The sequence below is a fragment of the Athene noctua genome, chromosome 3 (assembly GCF_965140245.1).
Source record: "Athene noctua chromosome 3, bAthNoc1.hap1.1, whole genome shotgun sequence".
Taxonomy (NCBI): Eukaryota; Metazoa; Chordata; class Aves; order Strigiformes; family Strigidae; genus Athene; species Athene noctua.
This window is the reverse complement of record NC_134039.1, coordinates 24751113-24764403: the sequence shown is the minus strand read 5'-3', so window position 1 is coordinate 24764403 and position 13291 is coordinate 24751113. Positions and strand designations below refer to the sequence as shown.

The 13291-nt window shown below is 41.2% G+C and overlaps 1 protein-coding gene across 5 annotated transcripts in view; it reads right to left on the bottom strand.

Moving 5' to 3' along the window:
* GYS2 (glycogen synthase 2) overlaps window positions 1–2816 on the bottom strand; it is a 52561-nt gene extending 49745 nt beyond the window's left edge. For 2 of the 5 annotated variants that reach the window (XM_074902330.1, XM_074902334.1), the window contains exon 1: window positions 2561–2815. In XM_074902330.1, coding sequence (XP_074758431.1) covers window positions 2561–2681 — 121 coding nt within the window. In that variant the 5' untranslated portion in view covers window positions 2682–2815. Of the gene's footprint in view, window positions 1–2560 lie in introns of all 5 variants that reach the window. The other 3 variants (XM_074902332.1, XM_074902331.1, XM_074902333.1) reach the window with 3 other exon arrangements.
* Between the last annotated feature and the right edge of the window lie 10475 nt (window positions 2817–13291).

Genomic DNA, 13291 nt, shown 5'->3' with positions numbered 1-13291 from the left:
CACATGAAGACTCTCTCACACTACATAATCAGATGTGCTCCAATTTTCAGGACCCCTTCATCATCCTCAGACTCTGAAGAAGAATACATTTAAGAGGTTCAGAAAATAGCTCAGCACCTGTAAAAGGCACAATTTACAGGTGTGGAAATAGGTAGCCATCTGTGAGTCTGGTAGCATGTTCCTCATAGGGAAGAGGACATTCAGCCTTATTGTCTCTGCTACAGAGAAATGGAGGAACCACTAAGGAGCAACACTGGTCAACAAGGAAATGTATTCATAGCCAAGCCCCTAGTGATGCACACAAAGTTAGCACAAAGACTTGAACTCTCTCCTGTAGGCAGCAGCAGCTTTACATCACTTTAGCAGTGCAAACCAACTTCATGCTGCGCTACTCTGATTCACCTTTGCTTTGCCAGAAAGAAAGAAACCTTCAGATTAAATGCTCAAAAAAACCCCTTGTCAGGCAATAAACCAAGCTATTGCTTATCTTTCCCTCTATATTAGGAACATATACAGCAACACTAAAACTAAAATAATAAAACACATAGCAATCTATGGGGGGTCAGCCTACTTAGTCAAGTATACAGTTCTTCCTCCTGCTAAGAGAGGATGGAAATATACAATGTAAGCTATTATTTCCCAAGACTATGTATCTTTTCTGATGACTCTCCCTGCATTTTGTTAGCTACTCTCTCTCTCTCTCCTAAACAACACAGTGCCCTAACATTTTCCCAGAACTGTTTATAACAGGGAACAGTATCTCACCGTTTGACTTAGACATTCAATTGCTTGGAAGATATGGGAGAAAAACTTCAGTATCAAGAATTTACCAGAAAAATAAGATGAAATAAACTTTTTTTAAAGAGCTTTTGCACAGATGTTTCCAGTCAAGGTTGGTTAATGGAAACTTTGCACAGAGATCCAGTTCTAATCAAGAAATTACCATGACTAGTTCAGTCAGCTCTGTTTGAATACATGGGATTGGTAAGTGGTATAATTAACAGCACCTTATTTTTAAACTAACTGAATGAATAAATACTCACCCTCATATTAATTTTCTCATAAAATGTGAGAATAGTAAATTTTAGCTGTGCCAGTTGATTTGACGTCAGTGAAGTCAACAAGAACCACATGGATGATTAAATGATTCACTGCATTTTGTACATACATAGAAAGATTCACTGCATTTTGTACATACGTAGATGTACATACATTTGAAGGTAAATCTAATTGCGTTTTACTTTTTCTTAAACATATTATGTGGTATCTGTAACCAGTGGGTCCAGATGAATCAGAAAACACATATATATTATGGAGTTCAGAGATGTTAGCGAGAATAACTGAATTTCCTAGATTTCTGGTGCCATCTGCTTGTCAGTGCCTTACTTATCATGCACACCACAAAAGTAAATGCTACATGCTCCAAGTTCTGACAGTAGTAAATTAACTCAAAAAGCTTCACTGAAGCTACTGAAAAATAAGCCCACAGGGACTCAAAGTGCAAAAGCTACTCTGTACTACCTCCAGGTATCGACACTCCTCACCACCCAAAAAAAAAAAAAAAAAAGCAATGTAAAATTGCACTGTAGTGCAGATTAAATACTAGAAGCTATCATAAAATAGTAACTCCAGTTTCACCACGGGGATGAACCCTGTTCCTCTCACACACATTTCCCCTTCAGAGTTAAAATCTTAACAGATTACAGATCCCCTCTCCTGACTAATCTTTCTATTTATCTGCCAGGACAGTATGACATATGAGGTCAATCATTTACTCATACTAACTCACTTTTTTGTGAAAATGGAGCCTGTTTCCCCTTGGTGAACTACACCTAGCTGAAAGAGGACAATTTGATGAGTGAATTAGCAACGGAGGCAGAAAGATCTTTGTGTAACAAGCAGTGAGCACTTTGCCTGACAGGCTGCATGCAGTGAACAAATTTTCAATCTGTAGACATGCACAAAGCCTGAAGTCCCTGTCTGGCACCACCTGTGTTTGCAAAGACCAGTCCAAAAGGATTTCAGCGGGCATAAAGACTGCGGTCATTGACATCTTGGTTTTGATCAGTGGCTTCAATGCAGCTGTTTATTTATACTTGTTTCAAATTTGGCCTTTTCTTCATACCTTTACTGAAGGCTGGGGGAGACTGCTGAGCTACTTTGAATCTGATGTCTGCTTTACAGCTCATTTTCATGCATTTACACTCCCAAGTTAATTTCCATGGAAAGTAAAATATAAATATGTTCAAAGCAACATCTATATATCCATACATCTACACACCCAGGCATAACACAGATGTTTGTTTAAACAACCTATCCCTGGTGGTGAAACACATAAAGACACACAGACATCCTCACTATAGGCTCATTCCACACAGGCAGATGCAGCCTACACACAACATGCACAATTACACATGCTGCGTGCACTCCTTCCAATGCAACAGTTCTGTGGCCCATTTCTCCCCAATCTCCCCTGAATGCCCTTCTTGTCCAAGCCCTTCATACCTCCCTCTGCTCCCATAAAAACAGCGATACAAACTCCTAAGAGTGTTGTACAAACCTTTGTTAGTAACTTCCCAAGAGACTTCAAAAAGCAACAAATCCTCCACTGGTAGGTCTTCATCCTCCCACTGAGGAAGACCGTTAAGAGAAGTCATGGACAGTGATCTAGCCAGTGGCATTTTCTTCAGCCCTTGAATGCTCACCACACAGGCCACAACAGTTACCAAATGTCCAGTTAATGTGGCAGTTCTCAGCAGGTCTGGTTAGAGCAGTCTGCCAGTGTGCTGTTCTCCAAGGAGAAAATTATTCAGATAGCTGGGAGCTAATGGGTTTAAACTGTCTTATCACCAGCATTAAATTGGCTCAGTGAAATCCTCAGAGCTTGAGAAGCAGCTGCTCGTAGAGGTAAGAATTTAAGACTGACCTGAGAAAGGCCTTGCTGTTTTGGGGCCAGGGCTCTTTCTTTTTCTTCTCTTAGAGGGAGGTAAAAAGTGGGTTTGAGCTCCTCAGCCACAGCACTCAGTATCTACCGCCTCAGGGACAACAGAAATTCAACAGTTGTGAATTCAGTGCTGCCCTGAGCAAACTCCAGCAGGGAGGACACTGTGAGTTCACCACCTGATTTGAGTCCAGCCCCTGAGTCCTCCCCTCAAGATACACCCTCCGATTAACACTCATGGACCTTCTCTATCTGCTGGCCACTTACCAACCAGGATAGTAATGATGTTGCTCAGATTACTTTCCAGGTTAAAAGCTGTTAGCTATTCTTGTTCAGTTCATCAGTCTGTAAGCACCAGTTTACATCATACCCTTCCCCCACAATTAACTCTAGCTTTGTTCTCAGGGCTCTGCACAAGCTGTTGACTTCTTTCTGCTCTTGAGCAGCCCTGCAAGCTTTTACAAACAGAGCTACAAAGGCTCTGTCCCTACTTTGTCATGCACTTTGTCCTCCTTGCAGTCCTTGTGCCTGATTTTCCACCTGGTTTCTCTTTTTCTATGCCACAGCTCTTTTCTCGCCTCTGCCCAGAGAAACTAGTGAGCAGTAAGCCAGGGAACAGTATGCCTCTGTCTTGCTCCAGCACAGAGCTGGGATGTTGTAAGTGGTGCACGCACATCTGCAGAGATGTCAGTCCCTAATGTGCAACCTGAGATCCTCAAAGCTCCACAGAGCAGATGCTTGCTTGGAAGATGCTTATGTGCTTACACATCTGGTTGAGAAGCCAGTGCTTCTGGGACAGCTGTGCAAGTCAAATCTGATTCTGATCTTCGAGCACAACCTGCCCAAAATCTGCACTCACCAGTGAGCAAATCTCCAGGTGAGATCTAGGGTATTTCTGACACTGTGGAGAACAACATTAGAACCAGCAGGCATGAACTATATAGTAGCATACAGGGAAAGGCTCTGAGCTCCAGTAAGACAAAACAGGTCCAAGTTGATTGGTTTAGAAGACAAGCAGCAAGCAGTCCGGTTGCATAAAAGTCTCTTAGACATAACATTATACAGCTGAGCCTACCTTAACAGCTAGTTATCCCCAAAATCCTTGGTCTTCCACTTGCAGTTCCCATGCTCTCTGTATACTTACAGCAGTCAGACCCATCCCTGAGCTGATGAATACAGATCACTGGAACTAACCTAAGGATGCAGAAAACTTTTTTTGCCAAGTTAGGAACTAGAGCTGTCTCCACAAAGAGCCTGGCAAGAGGGGATGGAGCAGCATAGCTGGGAACAGGGAGAGACAGGAAAGATTAGAGCAAATGCCCCCTCCCTTTCCAGCCAGTGGAGCTGGCAGGTAGGCTCAGCTGTGCTGGGCAGTGCTGCTTCACAGCTCAGCTGTGTGTCCAGGGAAAGAGGTTTCCCTTCCAGGTTAACTGGAAGGCATTACAGCCTGCCCAGGGAGGGATTCAGGGTTTTATAGGCTGGGTATCTCTTTGCCTTAATGGTTTGAGTTGCCCTATTTACCAGTTTATGAAAAAAAACCTGAACAAGAATCATTATTTTTGGAGAAGCTGTAGATTTTACTAACTGGAGTAGGTAGAAAAACATTATCATCCTGTAGGTTAAAAATTACGTTATTTAAAAGAAAAAACTAATATTTTAAGGGTCACTTCATTTCTGAGCCATCAATTGGCCCAAGTAATATTTTCATATCTTTCCCTGGAAACCCCGAGGGCAAGGCTGAAAGCTGCCAGTCTCACAAAGTCTCAGGTGAGAGTGGAGAAGGTAAGAACTAAACAGCCCACAAACCTATCCCAACTCCACAGACTCTCGTCAGCTCTATGTCAACGAATACACCGCAAATCCAGTGCTTTTAAATGACAGAGCAGGGGCAGTTCGCCCCCCCCCAACCTGCCTCACTGATTGCGGCCTATGGACCGAGTCCCAAGGCCTGCGCCAACCCTGGCGCAGGGCCTCTCTGCGGCCATCCTGCCCTTGGGCCGCCATGTCAGGCCACCTCCCCCCTCAGCCTTGGGGCACACACTGATGGTGGCTCAGGCACTGGGGTGTCTCGCTGGCGGAACTGCCAGTGGGGGTCTTTGTAGAGTTAGGCAGTACAACTTTTATTCAGCAAAAATGAGACTGCCACTCAAGGAACTTGCACTTGCTTGCTCTAATTACAAGTAACTACCACAAGTTGCAGCTTCCCAGAGGGAAAACAGGTGGGTTTTCAGGTGCATGGGCCCCATTGTCTCTGCTGGCTGGCTACCGCTGTCCTCTATAGTCCTTTGAACTTCATTCAGGACATCATGTTTATCCCAGTTACCTCTCCAGAGATGACATACAAACCACTAGTAGTGATGCCAGATAAACGGTTGGTACTGGCTCAGTGACATAATCACCACCCCAAGCATTCAAATGCCTAAAAACCATGCAAATAATTTTAGAACAGTGGAATTAAGTTGTCATAATAAAATTTTTAAACTCTGTATAGGCTGTGGTTTTCAGGTTCTTAGGTGTCATGTTTTCCAGTGCTGCTCTTTTTTTTTTTTTTTTTTCCCTGTAATTAGGGGATACTTATTCCACTTTTTGAATTTGGCAAAAGGTGATATAGCCCCTTAAACCTTGGAGAATGGATTTGGAAGAATCATCAGATACCATGAGATAATTTTGCAAGCACTGGCAACACCATCATTGTGTGAACCTGGGCAACTCATGTAACTATCCTGTACTTCATTTTTATCTTTCACAGGTTATAATATTCACGGGGGGTTTTAAGTGTTTCTGATCTTCTGACAAAAAGTACCCAATAGCACTATGAACATTAGTATTCCTTCATATTTTGAGTACATTTGACTTTATCCAATCTGTATGTCTTAAAGAAGCATTTTTTTCCCCACAGTGCCATCCCAGATTCCTGGGGTTTTTTTGTTAGTGAGGGAAAAGCATATGAAGTGCCTAGGAAAGGTTGAATCCAATAGGCAGTTCAAAAACTTTCATCCCTGCAAATGCTCTCAATTGCTAGAGCAAATTCATTGTAGTTACAGTCTGCCAGGATTAAGTGTGGGATCTCTGCAATGCACCTGGAGTTATCTATGTTTACTGTCATAAAGGAGATAACGTGTGTAGTTTTGCACCTACAGCAAAATGACCTCTCCAGAAGAAAAGTTATATTCTGACATTAAGAGTGGGCAAACTTAGCCCACACAGTGGAGGGGCAGTCACCGAGAGCAGAAAGGAATAGAAGGGTAGTCACTAGCTATCCTCCATGTGAATTGCAGTGAGGTGCAAGTGGTGAAAGTGATGCTCTGCTAACACTACAACAATGTGTAATTTTTGTCATAGAGGCAGGGAAAAGTGACTATGATTGTACGGTTTGTTCCTTTTCAGCAAAACAGAGGAAAACTGCTGAAGTGGGAAGATGGAAACCTACCCAAAATAGTAGGTTTTGAAATATAACATTGATTAAAATATTTTCCAGAAATCTGGAAACGAGTGAAACTGCTTTTGAGTCTGGCCTATTTTGGTTCTTATATTGCACTTAATCCCAAAGTATACAGATGTCTGGTAATCTATTATTCATTGTGCCTCAGTTCTGCTAGGCATCATTTGTTATCCCACTAAATTCTTTTTCAACCCACAGAAGTGAAATAACTTCGCTTGCAAGGATACTGGACAGTAAGAAGGCTGAGTCTGCAAGGTCTTTGAAGAGAAATCATACAAAGCATGTATTGCTTTTCCTGAATTTCCTACAGTTCTCTGAGATCACAATGCAGGGACAATGCTGTGCATTCTACCCTACCTATAACTCTTTTTGAAACTGTTCTCTCCCAAGGTGTTGTCTTCTCTGCACACTTTGATCCAACTCTATATTTTGGTAGAGCGAAGTTATCTGCAAAAACTCAGCACATAACCACAGGATGTGAGTCATGGATGTTGTCTTCACACCACAGTCCCTCCAGAAGAACCACTCGAGATAATCTTTTTAGTTGGAATATCAATGTCAGCCCTCCTGGCTGCAAGTGAGAATGTACATGTTAGGGGAAGAAATGCTCTCAATATGTGGGAGTTTATAATGAGATAACTGTCTAAGTGTGGCTTGTTTTAAACATTAACTGCGGTTTCAAGGTTTGCCTACATTAACTGTAGAGGAAAAAAGAAAAGACATTGATGTTAAAAATACTCATATACATTGAGTCAAATTTTACAGGAGGAAGCTAGATGATTTGTATCAATCACTGGTGTACACAGTTGTACTTTAGAAATAGAGCAGTAGGTGGCACTGATTGTATTAACATGAGTTCTCCAGTGTCTTCTGACCAAAAGGCTGTTTTATCCCTCTCACTAAATCCTGGTTCATGACAAACCTTCGTTTTAGGAAGCCCGTGGAAACAGAATCACAACATAATCAGCACAATGGTTGATCTTCACCTGCAATAAAAGCCCTTGCCTCAGGCTGAGAGACCAAGGGAAGAGAGGAAAAGAAGAGAAAACCGGGATCCTTAATAAAATGAGCTCTTAGCACTCAACAGTGTGGGCAGCCAAGGCTAGAGCAACCCTTAAGAAACGCTGAGATAAAGACTGGGCTTTATTCTGTACATCTACAAGTAATACCCACTCTTTTAAAGGGGCACATTAGAGATTTGTTTGTTGACTTTAAAAAGCGCAGTATTATAACATTAGATTTTTTTTTTCTCTTCATCTCAGGTTTTTGTTTTTGCCCCTTTGAACTTGTGGGATTTCCTGTCTTCAGTTACCTAACTTTTAAAGGTGTTCCTTTGATCTCCATGCGATGTAGGTGTCTTTTTTACCACACTGGAAGGCCTCACCTTTGCAATTTAGGTGTACAGATAAACCTTCCTAGAAATATTTTAGAAAAAACCTCCGATTTTTACTCGATGAAAAAAAAAAATTTCCAGAATTTTAAGGTAGAAATATCTGTTTTCTGTCATTGTTTTGTTACACAACCACACAAACATGTCAGCTGCACTTGTTTTTAACCCTTCTAAAGAGAAAAGGGTAAAGTCTTACTATATTTTGCTTCAGAGTCTAGCAAACCTCATTATAAATCCCAAAGTGGTAGTGAAAATTAGAATAATAAAGAAAACCTGCCTAAGTGATGTGTCTAAATTGTTCACCAGCACCCTCCTCCTTTTTTAACGAGGCTTTGTGATCAGGCATCTTAGCTTGCTGGCCACCTGCCAAGCTATCTTGCAGTCTGAAACCCAATAGGAGAGCTGGATTATGATGGACAGACTTTACTTAATAAATAAGACTTAAGAAATGCAGGAGTATAGGGGTATGCATAAGACTGCTTGAGATGTTGTGGGTCTTCAGCGGATCTTTAGTTACCCTTAAAGCATTTGGCAATCAGTGTATGGTCAAACTCTATAGTCAAATTTGTTGTAAAAGTGTCTGTAAAAATTTCTGGGAGTTTTTCATCAGGTCCTAGGTAGCTGATAAAATCAGGACCTGTTCTGAGGAGGTGGGGGACACATGTCTGTTAGCTTAGCTACCCTTGACTCTCTAGTTGAGACACAGCTATAATTCTGCTCCATTCACTACCCATAGTAAATTGCTTACCCGAGAGCTCTGAGAAAAATCTGTTGGTGGGGATGTATACCCCCCCATCAATTAGTTTTGATGGTTCACGTTTATCAGCCTGATTACTTTCCTAATACTGTAGGCTAGAAAATCATGTATTATTAAGCACTCTAACCTTGGAAGAAGACTTGAGCATCAAATTCAGCCTCAGACCTCTGCATTCTGGGATAAATGGTTGTTGAGAAATTCCTGGCTGAGGATACTCCCAAATTGGTAGAGACTTCCTCAATCCCGAATCCCAAACATATTAAGGATAATTGTATATGGTTATAAGCCCCTTAAAGACACAGACTGATAGACATCAGTTTATATCAGCACTATAAACTATGTTGTATATACTTGTAAAAATACTACTAAAAAACCCCCCAGATCTTCATGGCATTTAGGCTGCCATGAAAGGAATAATTTAGTTTTAGAAAGAAAACTGCCTGTTCAAAACCGTAAGTACTGATGAGAGGATAATAGCAGTTGCGTGGCATGACAAATATCTAAACAATTTTATTTTCCTACCACAGCAGAATACCTATAAAAGAAATTAATGTTTCAGAACAGCATATGAACTCCTAGGAGTGTTGCTGACCACTCCTTTTGCAATGGCTGCCATCTTTAGGCCTGATCATAAGGGCTTTAGCTGTTGAGGAGTCAGACCCTATCAGCTAGACTGTTCCTTTTTGCTGCCATTTACCTGTTTAATGTGTGGGCTCTCCTGAGCTGCTAGCTTTGCTGTGCAGTGAGGCTGTCTGAGCAGTCAGCTGAAGGTTCCCAGGCAATGTTAGCAGCATACCAGAAAGCTGTTAGAGGACAAAGCTGTTTGCAGAGAATATCTCATTGAGAGAATAGTTCATTTACTAGCACATTGGTCATTTAGGGTCATTGCAGAGTTTTGGGAAGATCAGGGAGTTGTTCAGAAATGCTCTAGGTCCAGCCCTAATTGCCTTCCCGAACTCAGTAAATTCACATCATTCCACCTGTGAAGCAGTGGCCTTCACCCCGGCTTTGCGCTAGTCCTAAAAATTCTCCACATCTCATACAAGTGGAGAATTGTTCCTTCTAGTTACAGCGACCCTGTAAAATGGCCAGTAGAGAGGAGACGCTATGAAACATTTTAAGTTTTGGGGAGTGATGTGACACAGTGGACATTTCTCAGTGACACCTGGTATACATTTTGTCCCAAATAGGTGTGGACTCCAAAATACACCAAACAAAGGACATTCATGTCAGGTGGTCTGAGAGGCTGACATTCCCAGCTCTACAGAGCACTGTGGGCCTCTGCTGCTTCATCCAGGAGAGTGAGAGTTAGCCATCCTGCAGATATCAAGTTTGCCAGGGGCAAGTTTAATGTTAAACCTTTTGGACTTGGCTTTGGAAAAAGATGCCAGCTTGGCCACTAAGCTGGATCCTGATAAGCATCAGAACGCTACTATCCTATTGAAAGTTTAAAATAAATGGTGCAATGACCAAGTATCCCTCTGAGGGACAGGGCTGTTACATGAGTAAAAGCTGCTACAAATTACATATGCCATATTACATGTGAGTAGAGATGTGGAAATGATCCCATTTTTAAGTCATCTCACCCCAGGGACCTGAAGTGATCTCTTCACAAAGGATATGCAGCCCACGTTCTCTGAGAGAGCAATCTCCCTTTCTGTATCTCCAGCCAGGCACTAGGCATTAGAGACCAAAAAAACCACACTCATTCTTTTGGCAGATAAACATACAGGCTCCTGCAAACACAATTTCTGAGAAACACCAAGATTTTCTGTCTAATGTCTGATATGGCTATAACTTGTAAAAATAAAATGTAAGATAATATATACTGTTTTGACTGTCTTTTCTACTGCACAGTGCCATCCCCCCACCTATAATTCAGACTCATGTACAAAGACACTCACAAACTCTTTCACAGCTATACACACATATATTTGCTTTGATATTTGTTTTCTGTGATCAGCACAGTTTGTCAGTGTGTTGGTGTAACTTGTATTTTCTCCTTAACGGCAAGTGGTAATGACAGAGAGCCTGAAGCTTTACTTGCCTAGTATTCAGGGTTTCCCTTTTTCTTGTGATTCCTTTTGTCATAATAATTTTTCTTGCCTTCTGTTACATCAAAGGGGACTCTTTTAGTTTTGGGTTTCTTTCTGTCAGAAATGTTAAAAAGTTCAGGCTGGGTATGAATTCTTAGTACATCTCGTATCTTGTGTGACCTTGGAGGAATTGTTATCAGGGCTGGCAGCTCAGCTTCACAGAGCTTATCTGCACCTCCTCAAGTAGCCAGGACTGCATCATTTTACTTCTCTGGCTTCAAGCAAAGGTTTCTATGCTTTGAAAGACTATGCTGCAAACTCAAAGGTGTAGTGCTGGAAGAGACATTTCCATTCATTCAAATATGTAAGTATAGCAAGGACTTAAAAAACAGGTTATCCCATGATCAGCATTAAGATTCAAATTTAACATGTTGAAATTTAACCCCATTCAACAAACCACTTAAGCATAAATCCTACTCAGTGGAATACAGGCACTTGATCTAAGGTGACTGTGGTCTTAACTTCTTTTCTGAGAACTCCACTGACTCTGAATGCATGTCAAAAGAGATGCTTCTGGTTATTCTTCTTTTATCTTTCAGAAAAAATACTGCAGTATTCAGAATCAGACCAGTACAGAATTAATTTTAAAAATATTTATTTCCTTCTACTGCACAACAATTTCCTATGGGAAAAAACCCCTCAGTAAAATGAACAGAATGTCAACAAATACTCTTCTAGACTGATCTCCAGTCTGCGAGTATCAGGGACAACCCTATTGTCATATGTGGGTAGGAAAATGAGTTTGATGTGATTCTTAGACATGGTAACCATTCTTGATTCCCAGTGATACTGGGAGAGTATGCCAGTATCTACTACCAGTGGAGACTGCCGAATGAACAGAGAATTTGGAAATCATTTAATTTCTTATTGTCTGAAATACAGAATTAGCAGCACAGAGAAAACTGTCTCAAACAAAAGGTCTCTTTTCTTCCCATTGTGTTTTCATTTAGAACATCTCACAGAGCAAGAATTATGTTTATATTCCCTTCCAGAAGTCAATGCTGGTGGGAATCCACCTTCATGTTATTTTGACACATTTTCTGGATTTTTTACCTCAGATACTGAACGTGTAAACACGTCTAAATAATGTTGAAGAGCTATTAAAGAGAAGAGCATAAAGGAGAAAATACTTACTCAGAAATCTTACTTTGCATAGCCACGGCCTGGGCCATAGTGTTGTTGCTTATGTTTGCAGATAAATATTCATTTCAGACACTGAGCAAATCCAGCCCTCCTGAGTCTTACCTCTGCAATACACCAATCTAAGTTAATTATTTGCATGACTCCTTTGCTTGCACAGAATAATAACTCACATAGCAATGGCATCTCAGGAACAGTTTATAAAATTGTAGTACACCACTGTGATTGGTGTGGATTTTAGGACGACCTTGTCTACTGTAGCCTGTGAAAAGCTTTGCAAGTTTTGACTTACATAAGGATAGATCCACAGACATGCAAGACATGCATTAGAGGACAACTGTTCATAGGAGAAAGAAAAGCTCCTAATTAGGCATTGCCCTGAGAGGCCATTACACTATGGCATTGTGTCATCCTGGACCACAATATAGGGATCTGACTTTTAAATGGTTTTGAGGTCCTGGTCACACTGACATTAGTGAGAGTTCAGCATCTATGTTCCACCGAGAATTTGTGGCTTAATTGTTCTATGTCTGTAAATTGGGGAAAATAGCATTTCTTTGCAGCACAAGGCTGACATGAAGTGTGTAAACACAATGATAACAAGAAGTCCATGGGCAACTTAAGACACAAGTCACCTACTTATACAACACAGTTCGAAGTTAGCTGGTATGAAAGTTATATAAGCACGTATAGGAAAAGGCATGTATAAAATATTTCCATTGCTCTACACCTACGTGTTCTTTTTAACACTATCTCACTGTTTAAACCTGCCTTCAATTCCCTGCCCCATTTTTATCCTTTGACTACCGAAAAAGCAGCTCATTTAACACTACTTCTGGGCTGGGAATGAGCCCACCTCTTGTTTGGGTGATGGCTGATTACCATTAACAGCAGTGTTGTTTTACTAAGCTCGTAGACAGCTGCTATGCAGACTGATAACAAAGCAAAGGATGCTACTCATTTATTTCAATGTACTGGATGTGAACATGGAAAATTCTTTTCCTTCATATACATTTCTTTGGAATGCCATGACACAAATACAGTTGTAATAGCATATATATGAGACTGAGCGTAATTCAGAGGACTCAGTTCCAATCCTGTGGCACAACTATGCCAGTAGAATCCCTCCTCTCTCTGTTGTCTGACACTATCTGCTTGTCTCCTGCATGACATTCGCAGGGTAGTCAGATTGACTTTCTATGCTGTAGCCTGTATGTATGTATCTGCAAATGTGAGGGAGTCTAGGTCTTTCCAGCGATTAAAATAACATTACTGGTCTCACCTCATGTGAGTCAAGCAACTGTCCTCAGCACTTTATGAAGTGTTCTGAACTGTTCTGTCCAACAGTACCACAATGTCTTCTGTTAGACCAAGGAGTAACAAAGGTACCTCTTGACACATAGGAATGTAGTTAGAAACCTGTAATGCCTTTCATGGCATGTATCAATGGGCTGTACAAACAAAGCATATACAAGATAAACACGAGTCTATTATGTTCAGACCACCCCCCCCCCCCATATAGCTT